At 46.6% G+C, this 18,736-nt stretch overlaps 1 protein-coding gene, 1 long non-coding RNA gene and 1 other non-coding gene across 3 annotated transcripts; 2 read left to right on the top strand and 1 right to left on the bottom strand.

Moving 5' to 3' along the window:
* Positions 1-3,352: 3,352 nt before the first annotated feature.
* On the bottom strand, positions 3,353-13,514 carry GLRX5 (glutaredoxin 5). The gene is made up of 2 exons (XM_065906768.1): positions 13,154-13,514; positions 3,353-4,470 (listed from the first exon to the last, which is right to left on the bottom strand). Exons 1-2 carry the CDS (start codon positions 13,449-13,451, stop codon positions 4,292-4,294), a joined length of 477 nt encoding a protein of 158 aa, XP_065762840.1. The 5' UTR covers positions 13,452-13,514; the 3' UTR covers positions 3,353-4,291.
* A 195-nt stretch (positions 13,515-13,709) lies between these two features.
* LOC136147109 (uncharacterized) lies at positions 13,710-15,542 on the top strand. The gene is made up of 3 exons (XR_010659115.1): positions 13,710-14,032; positions 14,593-14,623; positions 15,272-15,542. It is a non-coding gene; the product is annotated as an uncharacterized lncRNA (long non-coding RNA).
* On the top strand, positions 14,697-14,971 carry LOC136147690 (small Cajal body-specific RNA 13). Its single transcript, XR_010659345.1, has one exon. It is a non-coding gene; the product is annotated as a small Cajal body-specific RNA 13 (non-coding RNA).
* Positions 15,543-18,736: the final 3,194 nt, after the last annotated feature.

Genomic DNA, 18,736 nt, shown 5'->3' with positions numbered 1-18,736 from the left:
ACACTCACACATTAACACACGCACGGGGTCCAGGGAGCATGGGCTCAGTAGTTGTGGCTTGTGGGCTTAACTGCCCTGCGGCATGTGGAATCTTGCCAGACCAGGGATCGGACCTGTGTCCCTTGCACTGGCAGGCAGATTCTCAACCTTGGACCCCCAGGGAAATCTAGGACCTAATGCTTCTTTTGTGACTCATCTGGAAAGAACAGGGAAACAATTATTTGCTTATTTTTTACATATTTTTCTGAGCATGACATATGCTACTTACATGGGGTCCTTGAGTGAAGACAAGCAAAAGGGCAATCACAGCCTGGTGTGATGGAAAAGAAGGGGTTGTGGGGGTAAAACAGGGGGTGAGGAAAGGCCGTCAGGGTTGGCAGTCTGGGAGAGCGTGAGAAGGCCAGGGAGGTGTGTGTGGAAGCCCGGTCTGGCTGCCGTCGGGGAATCTTTGAAGCAAGGTGCACTTCTTACTCACTCAGTCGTGGCTGACTCTTTGCGACCCCGTGGACTGCAGTCTGTCAGGCTCCTCTGTCCATGGGATTCTCCAGGGAAGAATGCTGGAGTGGGTTGCCATGCCCTCCTCCAGGGGATCTTCCCAATCCAGGGATCGAACCCAGATCTCCCACATTGCAGGCAGATTTCTTTACCAGCTGAGTTACCAGGGAAGCCCAAGAATACTGAAGTGCTTTGCCGTTCCCTTCTCCAGGGGATCTTCCCCACCCAGTGATCAAACCGGGGTCTCCTGCATTGCAGATGGATTCTTTACCAGCTGAGCTACCAGGGAAGCCCTTAGACTCGGACCAGATCTGCTCCCAGCTCAACTGGACGGTGCACGCGGCTTTACCACCTGCATGCTGCTGCTCTCAGCAAACAGGGCAGGATGAGACGCCCAAGTCCACCTCGCCCCCACTGTGGGTGGCTTGAAACCAGCTCTTTCCTTTCTCACCGTTCCTTCCCCCTCCCACAAATTAGCTTGGTGTGAGACTTCCCTGGTGGTCCAGTGGTTAAGACGCTGTACTTACACTGCAGGGGGCAAGTTCAACGCCTGATGGGGGATCTACGTACGTATGGCACAGCTACACACACCCCTGGCCCCGCCAAAACATATAGCTATCATGGAGTTCTTATGGATGACAAGAAAGGAATTTTGGATTCCACCAATTCTCAAGTGGATTATGAAATCTTATTTTTTTTAAATAGCTATCAGATCAGCTTCTGTTTCTGTGACCATCCACCAATACCTATTTTTGCCTGCCAGTGACTCTCAGAGACAAACCTGGAAGCTTCCTTGCCTCTGGTTTAAATTTACTCCAGCTTAACTTTGCCAACACAAAGGTCGATCCTCTGACCCCTTGGGGCAATCTCTCCCGTCACAAATACCGAGGGACCCAACCTCTCAAGATACAATTTTTCTCTTTAACAAATTTATAAGAATTCCTTCTCAAGCTAGCTGGTGGGATTTTAATAATTACAGGAAAGCGTGAGGACCCATATTCTACCCAATTCAATAGGGCCAATAACAAGAAATCCTAGATGTCTTAAAACTTACCTTCTGTTCTAAAATATCTCCCGAAGCTCAACTCATACAAATGTTTAATCTTCTAAAAGAACCTCCTCTATTTCCAACAGTCTAGGAACACAGTACTTTGAAGTTGTGACAAAAATCCATTAAATCAAATCAAATGATAACAGCCGATGTCCTGCAGTGGAAAACTGTGAAGCAGACTTTGCATAGTTAAAACAGATGATGTGTGACACTGCTGTTTGTACAAGGGATTCTGGTGTCACTGTTCCAATTATCACGGCAAATTCTAATTACGCAGATCATTAAAATTATTCAGACTGGCATCAGATACCATCTTCCATTTCCCACTTGGGAAAGATGTGTCATGCATAGAGAAAGAAAGTATTAATGAACTGCTGGAAAGAACACTTCCATTCCTTGTAGAGTTCAGTGACTCCTTAAACTTTTAAGCTCTCTGGTGACTGATGTGATCTCACTATGATTCATAAGCCTCTGAGTCAAATAATTTACTTGGTGGCTCTCTCCCAGTGCTGATATTCTAGGGAGGTTTCCGACATTGATGTTTCCCTGCAAATGTTTCTCATCATTTCATTGTTTAGATGAACCCTAAGGAGATAAAAGGCAGGTTTAAGGAAAAAGCCAAAAGGAGCAAAATTATGGCAAAGCCCCAGATGAGAAGGCAAGGGTCAGTTTTGCACACTCACGTGTGTGCCCCGCAGCCTGGTTCTCATCCAGGAACAGTAAAAGAGTGATTTGTTAATGGTATTCTTTCCAAAGGACAAGGTCACAGGCTTGGCTCGGCCACGGCATGGCAGCGGCACAGGGCTTCCTTCCAGCGCCCTCATTTTCATTTGTAAAGCAACATGCTTCCAACAGATCAGCTCCAACCTCCGCTAAGGGTCTGTGTAAGCTCTCAGCGTAGAGCAGACACAAAAGGTAATGATGGATGCAGAGTATACGACACGTCTAACATGAAACCTTTCGTGACAATAATCTGTTTTTCTTTTCCCTGAAGCCCTGAGTTCTGTAATTTACCAAGGCCAGTCCTCTCATCTAACAGGACAGCCCCCAACGACCTGCGGGGCGGGGGGGGGGCTACAATTCATCTTTCCTTTCTCCTGGGAATTCCACAGCCTCTTGGCGGGTTGGGAAGGATGGAGCCAGGAGCTGAGACCTGCAGGACGAGCAGGTCAATCTTTTCCCCACTAAGTCCATCCATTTTCAGAGCTTTTCCAAGAGACATTCATGTAGACTCAGTGATCAACACAGAACAAGCCTCCCGAATGGCTCTAGGGGAATAAGCCATCCTCTTCCTTTATTACTTTTGCTCTTTAAAAAAAAAAAAAAAAGCAGCTTCTTCCTACCTCTGCCACTGTGCACTTCTGAACAGATGCTTTGTTTAAGCTCTTGGAGATGAATGAAGGCTTCCGGGGACCCCAAGGTGTAAGAGTGGGCTTTCTTCCCATGAGTCACTGTAAAGTTTACCTCCAGCTCCACTTCCAGCCCAGGTGGAGAAGAAACACAGTCTTGTTAAAAGATACCATGCACTGGAAGATCTCAACTATGATTCCAATTATGTCCATTTTTATAAAGGCGCCATTTTTAAGGAATAAAAGGTTCACAAGATCCCCCGCTTTGGAGGCAGTTAACGGCCGCTCCCAAAGCTGGCCAAGCACAGGTCTTTGGAGACAGGCAAGCCGGGCGCCCCCTCGTCTCTCCCCCTCACTTCTTGCCAGTCCAGTCCACCCAGGACTCCAACTGGATCATCAACGCCTCTCAGCATTCACAACACTTACTTCCCCTCAAGAAATTAAGAGCACAGCTTGATGGCAATTTTCATGGAAATTTTAATAGAAGAGTATGAGAATCACTCTTAATTCCTAAAATTAAAAGGTAAGAGTTACCAGAAGTCCTTCTAGACTTAATGTCCGTGAACCCTCAAAATTCCTATGCTGACATATAACCTAACTCCCAAAGGGATGGTGTTAGGAGGTGGGGCCTTTGGGAGGTGATCAGGTCATGAGGGTGGACCCCTCATAAATGGGATTAGTGCACTTACAAAAGGGGGTCCGAAAGTGGGAACACAGCTGTCTGTGAAGCGGGAGTGGGCCCTCACCACACAGCGTTATCTGCTGCAGACTTGCTCTTGGACTTCTGCCTCCCACAACTGTGAGAAATCCACATCCATTGTTTATAAGCCATTCAGTCTACAGCATTTTGTTACAGCAGCTGGAACAGATGAATGCACAGACTTACTGCTGTTCAGAATAACCACTCACATGCAGTATCCCTGGGTTGGCAGTTTATTTTTTTAAAAAACCCAAAAAACCCGGTTATCTTATTTTCTTCTTTGTCGATCGTTTTTCTTAACAGAACAAGTTATGAAAAACTGGGGGGTGTGGGGGGGTTATATTACCTTTGCAGACTGACTGACATATTTGTGGAGGACCCATGAAGAATAACAATGATTCAAAAGCTCCCAGGTTTACTCCTGAATCAGGCAAAGAGCAAAGAACAACACAAGAAGGAATTTTGTTTACAACAATCTCGTAATGCGACATTGATTATGACGGTACAGTGGTTACGATTATGTTCACGACAGGATCTTCCTTGCCCAAACAGCAGACACGCTAAAATCACTTGGCTGCTTACAAACTGGAGGAACCAGTGCAAGCGGTCGTCTGAACAGCGGGAACCCGAATGGCTAAGGCTTCTCTGGCGGTGAGACTCTGACACCAGCGGCTCCTCGCCCGGGGCCACCGTCCCTCACTTCGAGTCCTGGTCTTTCGTTTCATCTAAGAGGGCAGAGCGGATCCCCAGCTTTTTCAGTTCTTCCACCAGGTCCCCGTTCTGGTGCATCTGCAGGAGAATGTCACAGCCCCCCACGAACTCGCCGTTAAGGTACACTTGCGGGATGGTGGGCCAGTTGGAGTAGTCTTTAATGCCTACAGGGAAAGAACATTGAAGGGTCACTGGAATGAGCAAAGATGAACCTGCATGACGACACGTCTCCCTGCTCTGAGCAGAACACCCCGTGTCCCTCCCTTGCTCCCCATCCCTGGGGACAGCGTAAGCTTTAGAGTCCAAGGAACCGCTGTGTAAACCCTGACTCTTTGCGACTTCCCTGATGGTCCGTTGGCTAAGACTCTGAGCTCTCAAGGCAGAGGGCCAGGGTTCAAGGGTTGCCACATGCTGCAACTAAGACAGCACAGCCAAATAAATAAAAAACAACAACAACAACAAAAAAAGCTGGATTCTTCCTATTATAAACTGAGAAGCCTCCGTCCTCTGTTTCTACCTTCACCCCACAAAGTTTTTATGAGAATCAGGTAAGGAAAATGCTCATAAATGACCTGACTCACAACTGACCCTGGATCATGGCAGAGAACTTGATTAGTTACACAAGATACACAAGGTGATATTCCCCATGCTGTGCCAGCCATGTTTTCAGCAAAAAAAAAGAGAAAGAAGTGCCACAACTTTGATTCCACGTGGACAACTGAACACGGGCCCATCAGTGACTCACCGGCAGACAGGGCCCCCACCTAATGTTCTTCACGCCTGTCTTGGCTGGTGAAGTAAGACACTGAGTCACTGCTTTTTATCTTTAATGATCCTTTTACCCGAGCCAAAATCCCTCTCCTGTGTCTGCAGGCTACGGCCCTGGCCCTATTCAGCCCCTCGATGGGACAGCTGAGCCGGTTCAGCCAGAACTCGTAGGGACTGAGGAAAATAAAGGAAGGGCCCAGGGCTCACGAAGGCCCATGTCCTGGGCCAGGCACAGAGCCACAGGCTGAGGGAGACCCACTCCCCGCACCAAGAGGCAAAGACAGTGGCGCCAAGGACACTCCAAGATGACGCGCCTCCTGGGACGGGGCAGCCATCCGACGGTTCTGTTCAGAGCTGGGCCACGAGGTGATGGTTAGGAAAGAAACATGGCTTCATCTTCAAACATTAAAAAAAAACCCTTTTCTGAGTTCCTCATTGTTTACTTTCTTTTTGACTCAGAGCCTGAGATTGAAGTGTACTTTTTCAAACATACAAATAAATGAAACAGAAAAGTCAACAGATTCTTCAAGCCAAAGATTGTATTATGCAAATTTTAGAAATCGGTCAAGTGGTGGTTTTTATGTAAACAAATAATACAAAACCTTCTGCTTGATGCCCCATCATTTATTATCAGATGTGTTTAACCAAATAAGATGGCTAATATGAGTTATTTTACAAATAACAGTCCCAAGATACCCGTGTTTTTCTCTTGTAAGTCACTGCCTCCTAAAAAAAACCAGCAACTTTACTCGCCAGGACAGACCTAGAAGGCCACCTGTGGAGAGTTTTATCTTTCTTCTGCAGACAGACTTCAAGGATGAAGAAATGGTTACAACATTATAGGCTCCGAAAAGTTTGCTTCTAAGTCGCTCTGGGTTTCTATTTTAAAAAAAAGTCAGCTGGAGGTTTGGAGATTATCAATAAAGGGCAAATTCCACGAACCATCAGAATGTCTTTATACTGGAATGCTCTGATGAATTCAGGTTTTTCATCACTCTGATGTTTGGTATTACATAAATAATTACTTGGCATGTAAGTTGCATGTTTTGGATTTTTTTTTTTAACTCTATCCTCAAACACAAAGAGACTATCAGAATTTACTTATGTTTCCAATAAGTCATCTTTTTTACTTTATGATGGGGGGATTAAGAAACGTTTAGTATGAAATTTTTGCCTCTTCTAAACTTTCTTAAACATCTTTTACATTTACGTACATAAACCATTTATCTGCACAACACTATGGGTTTTTTATCCAATTAATAATACATGCATTAAACTTTCCATGGCAATAAATATCTACTGATTCTTTTGATGATTGCCTGTAATTTTTTTTTTTTTTTTGCCGTACCTTGCAGCACACGGGATCTCAGTTTTTCCCGACCAGGAATTGAACCCAGGCCCCCTGCATTAGGAGTGTAGTCTTAAATCACTGGGCCATCAAGGAAATCCCAGTGCCTACAATTTTTGAAACTCTCCAAAGGTGAAAAAATCTGCCATCTGAAGGCCACCCAAAACCACATGTTTGATCCTAAAAAGTATGATGTTTTAAAATAAAACCTTCGTTGAATAAAAGAATGACTTGCTTTCATCAGTTGTTTTTATGCTCGACCATGGTTGAACCATGCTCAACCAAAGCATCAGGCTTGTCCCATTCACTGAATATTATGTTGCTGCAGACCATCATCCCAACTACAAGGAAGGAAGGGAATCCATCCTTAACACCAACACTGCCAAAACAAGTGGGCTTTCGAACCACTCTGAACATCCAACACAGTCACGTGCAAGGGAGACGGATGCCTTGCAAACCCCATGGCCCGTGACTGCCCCAATCACTTACACTTCAAGAACTCAGAAGAAGCCCCCTCGGAGCCCAGGGTGGCACTGTGACAGTGCCCAAGCTGCCCACACTGCCGAGAGTTTATCACAGTCAAACTCACCTGCTTCCTTCATTTTTAGATTGTCAAGTGTCGTGGGTGGCTGATGTCAAAGCAAAGCTCTGGCATCTTTCCTAAAAACTATGCCATTTTCCATGTATTAAAAAGTCTGATTACAAGTTTAAATATTAAAGGAAATACCCAACTGCTTCCTAGAGAGTGAAGTGAGAAACCCGAAAACAAAAGACTATGAATCATAAACCGCGAACTAAAATTCTACCAAGTCACAATCAATTAAATACGGCTAATTTTTCTCACCCTTTACATTTTCGGCAACTACAATGTAAGTGACAATATTTGTGTAGTTCTTACATCTATCGCTTGGAATAACTCAGAATCAGAGAGCAATTCTTGAAAAATTAGAAAATCATAGCCAAGAATGGATCTTAATGATAACCATACTTTATAGATGATAAAATGTGATTCTGTTTGTGACAGAAAATGCTGAATGCAAAGTTATATAACAGGTAAAACCAGGACTGGGACTTAGGAGTCTCACAAAATCAGTTCTATATACACCCACTGCTCCACCAAAAATTTTAATATTCCAAAGTATCAAGTCAGAGGGAAGAAAATGTTCTAGAAAATTCCCTTCCAGAACTTTCAAAAGGTGCTTCTAAAATTCTTGACATTTCAGAACACTGGACATCATTCCTGCTTTGGACAATCAACCAGAAGAGCGCCGTGACTACAGTTTTCTTTTTTCCCGGTAGAGTTTCAGGTCACGAGCTTCAGAGCCTGATGCAGGTTAATTGCAACTCTGCCATTTAGGGGACTCTACTCCTTGGTGAGGTTACGTCACCTCCTCTGGAGTCACCTAGTTCTCCATACTCCCTAACTTAAGGGTATGTTAGGACTGCTTGAGATAATGTGAGCTAAAAGCACGAAAATAGCAGAGCTTCAAGAGAGGAAAAGTAAATCACAGTGACGAGAAGGGACCTGGAGGAGGAACTGGCAACCCGCTCCAGCATTCTTGCCTGGAAATTCCACGGACAGAGGTGTCTGGTGGGCTACAGTCCACGGGGTCGCAAAGAGTCTGGCACGACTGAGCGACTAAACAGGCACAAGAGGATGTGAGGCTTTGGTTCAGGAGTCAGCCTGGCTGGCTGGCTTGTAAATACAGCCTCAGGTAAATCGCATTTTAGTCTCAGTTTCCTTTTCTGTAAAATGGGAATAACTCTGCCTCACAGATTTATTATGAAGATTAAATAAGTGAAAACTGGTGAAATGAATTAAGCTCCTATAGTGCCAGGTGCCCTGGGGCTTCTCTCTCCATGTCAGTATCCTCTACCCCACTGACAGTGATGCTCTTCTGACAATATATGCAGTGGGGAAAGCAGAGGGAAAGAATGCTGGGAAAACACCCATGAAGTATGCCATGCAGTGATAAAAATACCATTTACTGAGCTACGGGTTCCTGAGTTTCATGCGCTTGCATTTTTCACACATCTAATCTCATTTCACCTTTACAGAGGTATGTGTAACTATCCTTATTTTACAGATGAAGAAATAAGGGCTCTTAGGTTAAATAACTTAACCACTGTCACAGAGCTAGCATATGGTGGGGCCAGAATTTGCGCCCAGGTGCCTGGGAGCCCAAGGGCCAGGTTCTTGATCACCAGAGGTGGCCTCTGGCTGGGTCCTGGCATCGGTCACTCCTGCCCACCTGTGAGCCCCACCTGCATGACACACAGATCTGCAATCCATGGAACTGCTTCACATCTTAAACATTTACATACACACATGGCATTAAGTCACAATTACCTTTCTGCAACTGGTTGTTGTTTAGTCACTAATTCAAGTCTGACTCTTTTTTGACCCCATGGACCGTAGCCGGCCAGGCTCCTCTGTCCATGAGATTTCCCAGGCAAGAATACTGGAGGAGGTTGCCATTTCCTTCTCCAGAGGATCGTCCCAATCCAGGGACTGAACCCGAATCTCCTGCAATGGCAGGTGGATTCTTTACCACTGAGCCACCGTTTTGTCTAAACACTGCCTTTTCTGAGATTCAGTCAGATTAAATACATCTAGATCTAGTTAATTTTTTCACCATAGCTTAGTTTCCCATCACATCACACAGTTGCTTTCTTCAGTCTGCTACTAAGAGACCAAGGTCCATTCTTGCCCACTTTTCATTGCTACAAAGAAGCTGCACATCCTTACAGGAGCCTCCCAGTTCACAGGCGGGGGACGGCCTCTCCGGCCCAAGGGGTGGCAAACCACAGCCTTCGGCCAAACCCGCTCCAAGTCCTTGTTTTTATAAATAAAGTTTTATTGGAACTCCGCCTCTCTCGTCCATCTAGGCGTCGTCCCTGACTGCTATACACTGTAACAGCAGAGCTGAACAGGTGCCAGCAGAGACCACTGGGCCCCCAGAGCCAAGTATTTACTCGCTGGCTCTTCACAAACGAAGCCTGTCGATCCCTGCTGTAGACTAAATACCCAGGAGCGAAACAAATGGGTCTTCAGGTCTGTTCACCTTCAACCTCCCCGGGTACCGAGAGCTCCTCCAGAGGGTGGGCACACGTTATCTGCCTGTCTGCAGCATACAACCCGCCCTCCGCAGACACGTACGCACACCCCTAATCTGACTTCTTGCTAACATCACAGCTTTACTACGGCCTTCAAGTCCTTGACACTGGCGAGGCTGAGCGTATTTTCAAATGCTTAAGAACCATTCAACAAAGAATGATGGTTATTCATTCAACAGACACTGCCCCTGATGGATGCGAGGAATACAAGAGTGATCCGAGGAGGCAGAAATTCCAGTGTCCATAATGTATTTACGAGGATGGAATACAGTTTATGATAAAATGATAAAGAAAGGAAGCAGTTTTCATTGAGACACTCACTGAAAGCTCGCTTTGTAATAAGCAATACACACAGTGCTCCAGGAGTCACAAAGGACACGTTCCCCACTCTCAGGAGGGCGAAACGCTACATAGAGACATGTGTGATCTCAACTCTACTACAAAAAAAAAAAAACCCAACTGTTAGAAGCTAGATCCAAATGTTAATAATAATGGTTTATGGTTTCTACCAGAATTACAGGGGATTTTCATTTGCTTTAGGTTTTCATCATTGTTTTCCAAGTTTCTCCCATGAGCACATGTTTCTTTTGCAACTGAAAGTAAAGATTAGTCTTTGTTAAGACCAGGAGTGGGATATGGTGACATCTACCCACTGGGACCCTATCTCTTTGGATCCCACTGTGGTTGTCTTCGATACATGCTCCAGGTTTTAAAAAGGAAAAAAAAAAACATGAGGAAGGACAAAGTACAAAGCTGCCTCACAGTCACCCTGGTTCCCTGGCTCTCAGGTCTCAGCCTGACACCTCTGGGCACCACACTCCATGGACCCAGCGCCCAGAACTAGGAGACAGTGTCTGAGGGTCTTCCTCCAGCTCGGGCTCTTTATAAAGCTCAGCCTCTGCTGGCATAAGAAAGCAGGAAAGGCCAGTTTTGCAGGAGTCCCTCTCCTGTTGTGGTTTTCATTCTGTATGCCCTCTAGGGAAAGATTGAAGGCAGGAGGAGAAGGGGATGACAGAGGATGAGATGGTTGGATGGCATCACCGGCTCAAAGGATATGAGTTTGCGTAAGCTCCGGGAGTTGGTGATGGACAAGGAAGCCTGGCATGCTGCAGTCTGTGGGGTGGCAAAGAGTCAGACACGACTGAGCAACTGAACTGAACTGAACTCTCCTGTTACTGGAAGTGAGCTTGGGTCTGGGAAAGGCGCATAGGCATGACCTTGGTTGGCAGAAGCAAGGATCAGATAGCCTGTCAGTCTCTCGTGGTAAACTCAAAGCTGTGGCAAGCAGAAAGATGGAGTCTCCAAGTTTCAAAGCCTCACCCAGGCTAAACTAATCCCCACTGTGAAAACCTGCTCACACCACCCTGCCCTAAATCTGCAGGTATAGACTTACACTAACGCTTACTTTTCTAGGCAATGAAAGACATGTATTATGTTCAATATACATGTAACACATTCACTAACTAAAGTAATGGTCTGATGAAGGTCAACAGTCAAGAAATGTAGGGGTTAAATTCCCGTTGCTATTGTTTGAACACTTAAGAACAGAAGACCGAAAGTCAGACACGTAAGTGCTCTTAGCAAACACATTCTCACTCCTGCTCTTACTTTAGTTCACTGGCCAGACTGCAGGAGGGCCAACTTCTGGTTATATTTAAAAACATTTTTTTAAATTGAAATAAATGATGCATAATGTTTCAGGTATACAGGCAAATGGATTCAGTCATACCATCCGCTGATTATATTAAACAGGAGAACTGAAAGTCACAAACTGGAGGCTCTCAAAACTTCATGCTGAGCAAGATATCAACAACACAACTTTTTACTAAGGGCCATAGGGGCGAGGCAAGGTCCCAGCTGAGAGACTGCAGTTACTCCTATCTTATCTTACACGCAGAAACACCCTGATGCTGGGTGAAGACTGAAGCTCACCCTGTATGTGAAAAAGGCCAGCCACTTGGTAGCATTCCAGTGGATCAGGAAGGCAAAAGGATCGTGGGCATAATACATGGTAATATTACTTTTTTAAAATTTTTAGTCACTCAGTTGTGTCTGACTCTTTGCGATCCCATACCTCCTGGTAATGCTAACCTGCCTTCACTCCTCATTTCCACCCACCAAAACCAAGAGTTCTATAGGGATTAGATAATATTGGGAAAAATACTTTTAAAGTCATAGACTGCTAATAATAAAACAGCTACCTCTTACTGGGTGCCTTCCCTGTGCCAGGTGAGATGACGGGCACTTTCTAAAAGTTTTCCTTTCTCTTTGTTCCTTACAAACACTCTGGCACATGTGGTTTCATTATCCTCATGTTATTGAAAAGGAAAATGCAGTTTTGAGACTTGCTTCAGGCTGCAGAATGGACTGGCCAAAGGATTCTAACCTGAAGCCTTTCCCTGACACCCACCTGTCTTGTCCATGTTGGAATGACTATGATGGACAGCTTCAAATGCAGAGCAGCAAAATACAGAATTCTGCATGGAGACTACCATAGAACTTGGTGCCTTAAAACTCTCTCTAGGACACTGTCACTAAACAACCTCAGGAAGACTCAGGGAGAACTCAGTCACTGAAAGTCTAACTGGAACGCCACCCTTCAGCGGGTACACGGACAGTCCCCCCATTTCTCTGCCAACCCCATCCACCCCAGCCAAAGGGCAGGCCTAGTGTTCCAGGCAAGAATACTGGAATGGGTTGCCATTCCCTTCTCCAGTCCTCCTACTCAACTCACCTGAAACAGAAGAATGCAGGTAAGGTTCACAGCAGGAGACTCAACAGCAAAGATGCTAATTAACTGTCAAGGCCCTCCTCCCTCCCTCCCGAGCCAGTGACAAGTCACAGACTGCAGAGTCTGCCCCAGAGCCTGGCTGGCTCCTGGAGCTGCCAGCTGCCAGGCCTCTGGGGTCATTCCTCATCCCTCTCCCCACAAACCTCACTAAGATACCCTATCCCCCACAAAACTCCCCCATCCTTGAGTATCTGAACATAAATTTTCATGTCTTTTTCTCCCACAGCAGCAGACGTCAGCTAAGTAGACTCCAAAAGCTGAGTCAAGCCCCTCCTTGTAAGCAACGGCAGAGGACTGTCCCTGACCACCCCCAGCCTTGAGGCAGGACAGGCCAATCTCTGAACCCCCAAGCCTCAGAAAAGGGCAACCTCGGCCCTTCTCACACCATAAACAGCACCTGCCCCTTATCCACGGGACAAGCCACTCCCTCAAATTGTCCCCAAGTGCCTGTTTCTTAGGGCCTCTTCCTGTATCCCTTTGCCCCGCTTCCCCACTCCTGCAGAGCTGGGAGTCGGGCTGCTGACCATGTTCCTGGGACTCAGCCGAAGAGAACTCGCGCCGAAACGCCTATTGCAGCTCAGAGCGAGGATCGGAGAACCGCTAGTGCTTAACCCCGCTGCACAAACTGGCCCAGAGCCCCAGATCTTCAAAACCCAGTTCCAACTCGATCGTGCCCCCACCCTAGATGCTCTAATGCGGTGTGGAAACCCGTGCCCTAGCCCCCTCCCCTCGAGCCCCCGGACGGACCTGCCCGACAGACCCTAGGCCCCGCAGAGCGGCCAAGGGAGGTCGCCCCCCAGCCCCGCCCGCAGCCGGCCCTGACCTTGCCGGAGCTGGGGGTCGTCCAGCACGTTGTAGGCCGCGTAGTCGCGGACGCCGTGCAGCCGCAGAATCTGCACCACGGCGTTGCTGAAGCCGCACTGGGGCTGCTCTGGCGTCCCCTTGAGGAAGACCACCACCTTGTCCTTCTTCACCAACGCGTCCAGATGCTCCGATGAGCCGCTGCCGCCCGAGCCTGCAGCCCGCACGCCCGGGCCCCGGAGGCCGCCGCCTGCGCTGCGCCCCCAGCGGAGCAGAGCCGTCGCCGCCGACGCCGCCGCCCGGCCCAGGGACCCGCTCATCCCGGCACGCTGGCCGCAAGCCCTCGACCGCCGGCGACCTGGGCTAGCCAGCCGGAGCCTTCCCGTGGCTCGGCCCGCCCCCCGGAGGCCCTCATTGGACCGGCTCCGAATAGCTCTCCATGATTGGAGAGCGCTGGCCCGCAATTACTTGATTCTACCAATCAGATTGCTCGTCCTGATCCTACAGGTTGAAGTGTGTCCTTACGTCTAAGCCACCACCCACTCCCTTACCATTGGCCGTCGGCAACCGCTTCGTCAATTGATTGGAGGAAGTGAATGTCCATCAGGGTCACGACGTTCTCGCGGTAAGGAGAGGCGAAATCGGAAAGACGACTTCCCTCCGAAGGGTAGACGGGCCTACTGGGATACTGCGGGAGGACTCGGTCAGGCGTTGGGCGGGGTTTTCGCAGCTCCGCGGAACGCCGGGAAGGGGTCACGTCCAGATGAGGGTTCCGGTTCCGGTGCAGACGGCGGCGGCGGCGTTGCCACGGCAGCGCGGTGGGCCGGTACCTGAGTGGTGAGCTCGCGGTGTTGGAGGAGTTGGAGTTGGAGTTGACCTCGGTCCTGCGTTGTCCGCTTAGGTGAGCTGTCGGAGCTTCTGTGAGGCCGCGGCGGGAGCGGGGACCGCGCGGGCCTCTGGCGGCCACGCCCGGCCGGGGTTACGAGGTCGGGGCGCGCGGGGCCTGAGTCCCGGCCCTCCGTCTGTCCCGCTGCCCACGTGGGAAACCCAGACCCTTTCTCCCCTCTGCACCTCGATTATTTCACTAAAATAGCTTTTAATTTTTAAAGTTTACGAGGCGCTCTTGTCTGTATGGTCGGGGCTTCGCCGACTTCTCCGGTCTACTTAAGCCTCTGGGCCTGGGCCCCAGGAAAGATGTGTTGAATGGGAAACTTAAGAAAGAAATTGGTTCGTTCGAGAAATGTTTTCCGAGCAACTGCTGCGTGCAAGGCAGGGCGCCGGGGCGAGACGTCCACTGAGACCTGTGTCCAAAGGTGGATAAATGAGAGGCGGGCACAAAGCAATGTGGGGGTACAGGGGAGGGAAAGGAAGCCTCCCGAGGCCCACCGCTTTCTCCATTCATCATTGTGCATCTCACACCTTGTCGTGCATCATTCGCTTGTTTGTTGCCTTCTCTCCCAGACCCTCGACTTCATTCACCGCTGCATCTTCAGTACGTAAAACGAGTGATCTGGTTGGTAACAAGAGTGATCCCCGAAGAGCGAGGCTCCGTGAAATCGCCACGTGATCTGTAGTCTTGGTGTCGCACTGGGTTGATGGTACCCTGGAGCATCCCAGACTTGCAGAGAAAGCATCCTCCAGAGGAAGCTGAGGCATGACTGCTCAAGGGCCGGCAGGGCCATGTGCAATTTTCCTCTGATAGTTCCCAGTGCTGTTGCCACGGCGATAATGGCTGTGCCATGTCATTGTCTATCAACCGACAGGAAGAGAAACTTTGGCAGTCAGATATTGTTTAACAGATGAAGTGGTTTCTGTTGGACACTTAAGTACTGCTACAAATTACCTTTCTTTCTTATTTTTTTTTTTTTAACCCTAAGTATTTTAAAAGTTGTGTCTCGAGGTGACCTCGTTCTGCATTCAAGGTTAAAAAATCTGAAAATTAGTATATGAGCTCTCAGATAACCATTTAGCATGAAACTTGAGCCCCGTAAGCTGAAAATTAAACTCAAGACTTTCCTGAGAAATGCTCCCCAGTGACATATTTATTTAATCCCCCTTTGATGTTATTGATGTTTAGTACTTTACTAATGTGGGACCCATGATTGATCACCTTCTTAAAGAATCCTTTTTTCTCCCCCAGAGTCATTGATTCCAGGTAAATCAGAGGAACAGACATCATGAACAGAAATAATACAGGAAGTGATGTGATGTGGAAGTTTAACTGTTGTTCCAGAAGTCCAGCATCTGTGGCATGTAACATTAGGGACTGTATCATTTGCATGGTCACCTAACTTTTACTCATATTGGCTTGGCCAGAAAGTTCATTCGGTATTCCTGTAAGCTGGAAAAACCCGCACAAACTTTTTGGCCAACCCAATACTTACAGTGTTGTTGTTGTTGTTGTTGTTGTTGTTTTTAAATGAATATTGACAGTTTGTTCCAGAAAACCTAAATTGTTCATTGCCTGCTCTAAGCTGCCTGATTCTCTTCTTGTGTTCACTGGAATAGGGAGAAGAATTTGGAAACCGATTATAAGAATCTGAAATGTAAAACTGGGTCATGGGGAGTAGCCTGTTGTTTACCTGGTGTGTAATATTGGCTTTGCCAGTACAATTGACAGACATTGTATTAAATTGAGAATATAGCTGTCATTAAAGACTAAGAATAATCCTTGAGCAGAAAGAATATGAACCCTATGTTTTCCAAACTTACGGTAGAGTTGCTGGTGAGACTGTCCATGAAAGGCAAGGATATGGAAAAGCAAGCGGGGGTTCTTTCAAAGAGCCAAGTGGGATGGCTTTGATAGAATGATGAAGGGAAAGAGATCATGTATCTACACCAAAGAAATTGAAACAATACACCGAAATTTAAGTTTTTAATAAAGTAACCTATAATATAAAATGTTGTATGTGTTGAATCTATTCCTTTCTGTCTTTGACTTAAAACCACTCATCAGGTGTTGGCACCAAACATCAGTGATTTAAAGAATCAAAGAAAATAGTATTCAGAATATTTCCTCCAAAGCACCAGCCTCTTGTATATAACTTGGCATCTGAATTACCAAGTTTCTCACTGGAGACTCTATAGTGAACCTATGACAAAAATACACTTTTTAAACAGTTGTAAGGAGTCTGCATTTGTATGCAAGTGCGTTTTGGGTGTTCTGAACAGGGACGTCACCCTCTTTATCAGTTTGTGATCTCTCCCTTGTGGACATTAACAGGGAGGTGGGGATGGGAAGTACAGGGAACTGAGAATCCTGGCATTTGGGTCACAAAGTGTAATTTGGCCCCAAACTAAATAATCCTACTATGTAAACATGCTGACTCAGGCATCCTAAAAATGTTTTTCTTCCCCATGTTTATTTATAGATAAGGCTTTACTATATTTAGTAAAATTTCTCCTTTCTACCCACCCCTAAAGCAAATGCACAGGTTGAACTCATAGTTAAAACCTTACAAATTTGACATTGTTTCTTCCTATATGTCAGCCCTAAACAAAAAGTCAGGATTATCCAGCCTAAAGATGAAACTATTTGAACACTCGGCATGTGAGTGTTTTCATAGCCTAACTTCAGTCCTGAGGTTCATGCCGCCTTCTGACAGGGTATGGTTATTTTGTATAAGACACATGACCCAGAAACATCCAGTAGGTCTAAGCTGGCCAGAGCATTCTGTGTTATTTTAAGAGAAAAGTGGCTACTTGTGTTGCAGGATGGCCGGGGGCCCCTAGACGTTCCTGAGCTAGAATAGCATTCCAGACCCAGATTTCTGTAGACCTGAGCCAGAACCCAAGACCTTTCTCCATGATGACCTTAGCTTTTGAGTCATTTTAGAGCATCTCTGCAACCCTGAAATTAACTTGATTCCCTAAAAATGATGTGTCAGAAAATGTGCAGCAGTGCCCAGTCTCCCAGGAGGAGTTTTGCTCACTGGTAAAGCAAAGATAGAAATGCCTTTGCAACCTTTACTGCCTCTCTATCTGACAAGACAGCTGAGTTTATAAATACTTCTCTGGCCTTGGGCGTGGCCTCAGTTTTGCTAATCGCAGTTTCTCACATCATGTGGGTTCAGCTTAGAGACAGGAAAGGAGGCTTTGTTCAGGCACCCCGTTCTCTGCCGCAGAGGTCCTGTTCTCCACCTGGTTAAAATGAAGATAAATGTTGTAAATTGAGTTAGTTCAGTCTAAAGCAAACTGGGGGAGATTCAAGTGAAAATGGATCCTTGAAGAAGCTTTTTATGAAAGCCTGGGTGTAACAGCAGAAACTGATTCTGTTCTGGGATTTGGGATGTAGAGTGTGGGGTCTGGCTTCCAGTCCTCAGCATCTCGTGCAAGCTTTTTGGGATTGTCCCTGGAATTTCCTGCCCCTCACATCTTCCCCCCTTCCTTGATTTGTGAAGAATATATTTGTGACATTTGAAGTTCAGTTCAGTTGCTCGGTTGTGTCCGACTCTGCGACGCCATGGACTGCTGCACACCAGGCCTCCCTGTCCCATCACTGACTCCCAGAGTTTACCCAAACTCATGTCTATTGAGTCGATGATGCCATCCAACTATCTCATCCTCTGCTGTCCCCTTCTCCTCCTGCCCTCAATCTTTCCCAGCATCAGGGTCTTTCCAAATGAGTCAGCTCTTCGCATCAGGCAGCCAAAGTGTTGGGGCTTCAGCTTCAGCATCAGTCCTTTCAGTGAACATTCAGCACTGACCTCCTTTAGGATGGACTGGTAGGATCTTCTTGCAGTCCAAGAGACTCTCAAGAGTCTTCTCTAACACCACAGTTCAAAAGCACCAATTCCTTGGTGCTCAGCTTTCTTTATGGTCCAATTCTCTCATCCATATATGAGTACTGGAAAAACCATAGCCTTGACTAGACGGACCTTTGTTGGCAAAGTAATGTCTCTGCTTTTTAATATGCTGTCTAGATTGACCATAACTTTCCTTCCAAGGAGTAAGCGTCTTTTAATTTCATGGCTGCAGTGACCATCTGCAGTGATGTTGGAGCCCAGAAAAATAAAGTCTGCCACTGTTTCCACTGTCTGCCCATCTATTTGCCATGAAGTGAAGGGACCAGATGCCATGATCTTAGTTTTCTGAATGTTGAGCTTTTTTGTTGTTTTCATTTTTAGTTCACTTTTTATTTTAATCAAATCTAGATATGCACATAGATTAAATAACCAAGTAGGTTTTATAAGCTTTTTCATTAGGTGATAATGTTCATCTCTTAGTCAATTTCCTTGGTGCTTATCCCTGTATAAAGAACTTGTCTACTTAGCTACTTTCTTAACTGTTAATGTTCAGGTGTTTGTTGCCCTCCCACTGAGAAAGATGAGAATTTAACTTCCTCCGTGTGTGCATATCTCTTCCCATTACTTTCTCGTTCCGTTGTCTCGTAACTGTGGCCAGATCAGTATTTCATGTTACTGTTATTTTGTTCACTTGCCCAGTCGGGTCCAACTCTTTGTGATCCCATGGACGGCAGCACTCCAGGCCTCCAACAAGATGGTTACTAGCACCAGAGAAAACACACCTATTGTGCAAGGGGAAAACATGGCCTACTGCATGGCCCTAAATGTCAGTTGCATTTATCTAGTCATAATAACATGAA

Source organism: Muntiacus reevesi, chromosome 15, assembly GCF_963930625.1.
Source record: "Muntiacus reevesi chromosome 15, mMunRee1.1, whole genome shotgun sequence".
Taxonomy (NCBI): Eukaryota; Metazoa; Chordata; class Mammalia; order Artiodactyla; family Cervidae; genus Muntiacus; species Muntiacus reevesi.
Note: the sequence above shows the minus strand (reverse complement) of the source record. Positions and strands in the feature narration are given on the sequence as shown.

Excerpts from the sequence above, each read along its gene's own strand:
- GLRX5 (XM_065906768.1), bottom strand. The coding sequence starts at position 13,451 with ATGAGCGGGTCCCTGGGCCGGGCGGCGGCGTCGGCGGCGACGGCTCTG. Across the intron at positions 4,471-13,153 it reads CGACCCCCAGCTCCGGCAAG|GCATTAAAGACTACTCCAAC; the intron begins GTCAGGGCCGGC and ends CTTTCCCTGTAG.